The 6,027-nt window shown below is 42.6% G+C and overlaps 1 protein-coding gene across 1 annotated transcript; it reads left to right on the top strand.

The window, feature by feature from the left end:
- Positions 1 to 2,983: 2,983 nt before the first annotated feature.
- Positions 2,984 to 5,435, top strand: LOC134203317 (vigilin-like; the record flags this gene model as incomplete). The annotated part of the gene is given in 4 exon segments (XM_062678193.1): positions 2,984 to 4,296; positions 4,299 to 4,421; positions 4,424 to 4,928; positions 5,423 to 5,435. Coding segments are annotated over 4 exon segments (1,954 nt in total), but the record flags the coding sequence as incomplete, so codon positions are not given.
- Positions 5,436 to 6,027: the final 592 nt, after the last annotated feature.

Genomic DNA, 6,027 nt, shown 5'->3' with positions numbered 1-6,027 from the left:
TATTCTTAAGTGACAACCACAGTCGCCACCACGAGGCATGGCAGAAGAGTGACCGCATAGGTGTTAGTATGGACTGAACATACCGAGGTAGGAGGGTCGTAGCGTAGAACTGTTGGTATCTATCGCTATCGACACCTCGAGGCATGGCAGAGGAGAGTAGAGTGAGCATCTAAGTCAGCCTCACGTGGTATGTTAGACGTGAGCACCCAAGTCAGCCTTCCAGCAACGCTGCCTCGAGATGCTGCGCGTATGCAGTGACGACATCAGGTTGCTTCAGTTATTCTAGGTCGTACCGAGGCGGTCGTCGATACTGAACATTGTTAATGACGGATAGTTTTGGGCGCAGTTAAACCATCACCAGATAGTGGTCAGAGTCGATGTTAGCGCCACGATATGTTGTGACGTCGATAATGTCGGAGAAGTGGCGTCTATCAATCAGAACGTGGTCGATTTGTGATTCTGTCTGCAGTGGTGATCTCCAGGTATACCGATACGGAAGGCTGTGTTGGAAGTAGGTGCTGCGAATGGTGATATTGTTGGAGGCAGCGAAATCAATTAGTCGTAGGCCGTTTTCGTTCGTCAGATGGTGAGTGCTGAACTTCCCAATAGTTGGGCTTAACTCCTCCTCTTGGCCAACCTGAGCGTTCAAATCTCCTATGATGATTTTGATCGCTAGTCCCTTTTCGTTGCAGTGGTCTTCGCCGATGGTTCCAGTCCGTACTCTCTTGTTGATTGTTCGTTGCGTATGTTTTTTTAAGGCTGGCTTGCAGGTCCTGACACCAAACCCCCTAAATTTCCGGAGTACCATTCTTCCTTATTCCTGGTGGACCATGGTGCACAGTTTCACTTAGAGTCCCTCGCTGACACTCGGACGATGATCAATCGCTCCTAACATGAAGAACAGACGCTCAGTAAGATTTGCACTTCTGGAGAGGAGCAAACCTCCCTTCCCTCTCAGCATTAGAGGTGTGCGCCACCGCGCCACGCCGCCGGCAACTTTCGACACGCCGCCGCCGACATTTTTGCATCGGCGCGCCGCCGTTTTAAATTTGTCACGCCGCTGATTCAAATTTGAAGAAGTCCGCAAAAATTCCTGATTGATCCCTTCAATATCACGTTGAAACTCCAGAGAATGTTTTGATACTGATGATTTTCTTGAAAATTCCATACATTTTTTATTGAAATATCAAAAAACTACTCTCCGTAAAAACTAAGCAAAAACTCTTGCGAAGGATTTCTCGTTGAAACCCAAAGAATTTCTCGTTGAAATTGAATTTCTGAACGATGTGACCGTTCATTTTCGGGTCACAATTAAATATTTGGTGGGAAGGCCAGTTAGTGGTTTAGCTCAAATAAAACATTGTTATAAATGTCTTGTGTTGTTGTAAATGTCTAAATGTAAAATAAATGTCTGTCTCCCACTTTTTCAAGTGTTTTGAGTGATGTTTATTTTGTGTACAGTAACTTTGGTTGATGTCTTCAGATTTATTATTTATTTTGTTCGTTTCTTTTACTCCGACTTTAATTCATTTATTTATTCAATTAGTTATTATTTATTTATTTATTTACTCATTTATTTATTTATTTATTTATTTATTTGTTCATAGTGTTTTCTTTATTTATTTATTTATTTTGTATATTTAAATATTTATTTACTTATTTTTTCATCTATAGTTTATTTATGCAATTGCTTATTTATTTTCTTTGTATTTTTTTTTTATAAATAACAATGCGGAAACAAGTGTTAGGGTATTTTAAATTGTTAAGGCTTAGCATGCAGCCAGTGTCGGAGTAAACTTGTAAAGAAATTAGTATAGGATATCAACCAAAATATTTTATAGTGTGAGGTTCCTGTTCGTGTTCGTGTATTCATCGTCTCTACTACAACCATAATCTGCTTCGTGACCGCCATCATCGTCGTCTGGGGATTGCCTAGTCATCGAATGAGAATGAGTAGTCGAGGATGATATAAAAGGGATTCCCCAAACAGGGTTGGTCTCTTTTTTTGAATAAGTCCGGAGGAGCGAAGATGGTGACGGTTCATGGTTTAGTACGCTTTTAAATTAACCGTTGATAGTTCCGCGTTAGTGAATAGTCGTTGAATAAATCTTAAAGTCTAAATTATACAATGATGTTAAAACTTACAAACTAATAGGTGTATAATAACACTTAAAATTAAAACACTTAAAGCTAAATTAGTACGGACCAATTGTGATAATCACCACGGACGGTTAAGAACAAGCACCAATAATCGAAAAGTGAATCTTAGCCGCGTTAAAATTGCATTGGTTACTAACGTACGACATTGGTCAAGCGAGCAGTGGTGAAAGACAAAGACTGCAGTGAACAAGAGTGGTCGAGCAGAGAACGCATGTGCAAAGTGGTATTCAGTAAAACCTGTGAACGTACTGCTCAGAAAGGTGCACGCTCGCTTGACAGAGACCACTAAAAGTGCGCGCGAAATCTGTACCGCTCCCCGGACTCGGAACTGTGGCCCACATTATATTTGGCCAAACCGTCAGTGAAGTGTGTTCCCTAGTTAATAGTGGGAACAGAAACAAGAAGAAGAAGCGAAGAAGACGAAGTTTTGAAGAAAGAAGAAGACGCAGAATCAAGCCCCAAGTTCGAGATCGCCACGAGACGAGACGAGATCATCTTGCATGCCAACGGTTCCAGCATCAGCCGCAACGGTGAGCTCAATCCAAGTAAAACCCCAAATAAAATCCCAAATTAGTGCACTCAATAAAAGTAGATTAATCCGAATATGTTTTTTTAATAAATTTTGTCTGGCCTCTAAACCCTAACTGTATTTGTTTCACGTTAATTGTTTAAAAGAAAATCTTGTATTCCGCCATTTTGTTGCTGTATGTCCGCCTTGCCACCAAATATAAAGGGAAGAAATATCCGGGAGAATCGAATTAGAAAACGACCCTGAAGTGAAACCGTGTTGAGGACCACTGCTCCTATGGTAATACCGTTACAGGGGTTCTCAACCGGTTCCCACAAAGTTGAAAAAGTATCAATTCGTGCCCCACTATGGCAAGGACCAATCGTTGACCTTCCTGGTGACTGGCAAGCCGAACGAGGTGATCGAGGCCCGCCGCAAGATTTTGGTGCACTTCCAAACCCAGGCGAGCAAGTCGATCAGCATCCCGCGGGAGCACCACCGCTGGATCCTCGGCAAGAAGGGCGATCGACTGCGCGAGCTGGAGAAGATCACCGCTACCAAGATTGTCGTGCCGCGCATCAACGATGAGTCGGACATGATCACCATCTCCGGTACCAAGGAGGGCATCGAGAAGGCCGAACATGAGATCCGCACCACGTCCGATGAGCAGTCGCGCAAGGCCTTCGAGCGGGTTAACATCCCCAAGATTTACCATCCGTTTATTATGGGAGCCCACAACGAAAATGTCAGCAAGATGATGGAGGAAACCGGATCGAAGATCAACATTCCGCCGCCGTCGGTTCAGAAGGATGAGATCATCATCACCGGCGAGAAGGAAGGTGTACTCCAAGCAAAGACACGCATCGAAGCCATCTGTAAGGAGATGGAAAAGAAGTGTACCAGTGTAGGCGTTGAGGTTCCTCGGGCCCAGCACAAGTACATCGTTGGTCCGAAGGGCTCCACCATTCAGGAAATCTTGGCGATGACCGGCGTATCTGTTGAGATGCCGGCTAGTGACTCTCCCAACGATACCATCACTCTGCGCGGCCCCCAGGACAAGCTCGGAAATGCTTTGAGCGTTGTGTACCAGAAAGCGAACTCCGTGCGTACAACTACGCTTGAGTGTCCCCAGTGGATTCACAAGTATATTATTGGACGCGAGGGTGGCCATATTAAGGAATTCACTGCTCAGTATCCCAACGTACATGTGGAGTTCAACGAAGACAGGATCAAGATCGAAGGCCCGCCGGATCAGGTGGAAGCTTCTTCGGAAGCGCTGGAGAAAATGGTCAAGGATTACACTGGGCGTTTAACCTTTACCGAAATGGTGGTTGATCCGATCTACTGCAAGCACATCATCGGTAAGAACGGAGCCAACATCAACCGTATGAAGGAGGAATACGAGGTCTTGATCAACATTGACGAGAAGGACTTGAAACCGATCCGCATCGAAGGACCGGCCGTCGGTGTTGAAAAGGCTAAGCAGGAGCTGCTTGAAAAGATAGCGAAACTGGAAAATGAAAAGGAAGAGTCGATCGTTATCGATCATCGTCTATTCAAGACGATCATCGGTGCGAAAGGCGAAACGATTCGGGAAATCCGTGACAAGCATAACCAGGTGCAGATTATCTTCCCGGAGCAACCGACAAGTCGGATATTGTTAAGATCCGTTGCCCACGTGAATATGTTGACAGGTGCCACAAGTATCTGACCAAGTACGTTAAGGAACTGCAGAAGAACTCCTTCGTGATGGAAGTCCTATCTTCAAGCAATTCCATAAGTACATCATTGGCAAGGGTGGAGCCAACATCAAGAAGATTCGTGATGAAACCCAAACGAAAATCGATCTTCCAGCAGAGGGTGACAAGAACGAAGTATTTGTCATCACTGGCAAGAAGGAAAACGTTAAGGAAGCTCGCGATCGTATTCAGAAGATTCAGGACGAACTAGCGAACATCATCACCGAGGAGATCCAGATCCCACCCAAGTACTATAATTCGTTGATCGGATCCGGTGGCAAACTGATTTCTTCCATCATGGAGGAATGCGGTGGAGTTTCAATCAAGTTCCCCAGTCCGGAATCCAAGAGCGATAAGGTGGCCATCCGTGGTCCTAAGGAGGATGTAGAACGGGCTAAACTTCAACTGGTCGAGCTGACCAACGAGAAGGAACTCTCTTCCTACACTGCCGAGGTTCGTGCCAAACCGCAGCACCACAAGTTCCTCATTGGCAAGAACGGCGCTTCCATCAACGAGAAAGGGTTGTTTGGCAGAAAACCATTTGGCCGAAGACCACAAGGCTGTAGGTTGTTTGGTCGAACACATCGTTTGACCGAATAGACTATTTGGTAGAAGACTAAATAGCCTAAAGTTATTTGGCTGAAAATGTAATTTGTTCGAACAGTTCATTTGTCTGAAAATATCGGTTGACCAACTAACTCAAAAAGCCGAATATGCCCTTTGGGCGAAATTGTCGTTTGACAGAAAGTATCATTTGGTCGATAATGTCGTTTGGCTGGATTGGTCATTTTGGATACTTTCCCAAGTAACACAACATGTTTCATATTGATTTCAATTGCTTCTATAAAACCAACAGTAAAGTTTTGCAGTTATATCAGAAAACCGTATCCCATACCACTATATGATTGAAAAAGCGCAGAAGGTGGAGCCTATTTGACAAATCTACAATGTTATGATTAAGAATGTTGTGACTGTTAACGAACATTGTTTGTTGTTTTTTACGTTCATTTTTTAGTATGAACATGTAATTATATGGTTTGTATTATGTCATAAAAAAGTCATTCATACGAGACTTTTGTTGCTTGTCACAGTTTTGCCTTTCTCGTTTTTGTTTTTAGTTTCATTTCAAACATTCAGATGTATCAAATCAAAATAATGTTACAAAAAGGAATTAGTCAACGCTTAGTATACAATGAAAATCGAGCAAAAGGAGAAATGGCAATATGATTATTATTGAAAATATGTAGGGAAGCAAACAATTGAAAGTTAACAAAATATGAAGTGAAATTTAATGCGCTTTCAGATTTACTGCAAAGGTGATAGTTGTGCCTCCGTAATTTAAAGCGCCCGGAAGAATAATTCATTTGACGCTGATCACCAATCAGATTATGTGCTAACATTGTTACATTATATGGCATATTTGCTTGTAATAATTTAATGTTTCGCATTACTTTCGAGTGGCAATTATTATAATACTCCGTAAAATTACATATTATAAATTTTAAGAAATTTATTGTGTTTTCGGAACATCTTCAATGATGGTGGCCCAACACTGAATATTACAAGTGTTATGATATGATTTCTAATGCTATACAAAACAATTTTCTTAATTTGATGCAA

The sequence above is a fragment of the Armigeres subalbatus genome, unplaced genomic scaffold, assembly GCF_024139115.2.
Source record: "Armigeres subalbatus isolate Guangzhou_Male unplaced genomic scaffold, GZ_Asu_2 Contig1769, whole genome shotgun sequence".
Lineage (NCBI taxonomy): Eukaryota > Metazoa > Arthropoda > Insecta > Diptera > Culicidae > Armigeres > Armigeres subalbatus.
Note: the sequence above shows the minus strand (reverse complement) of the source record. Positions and strands in the feature narration are given on the sequence as shown.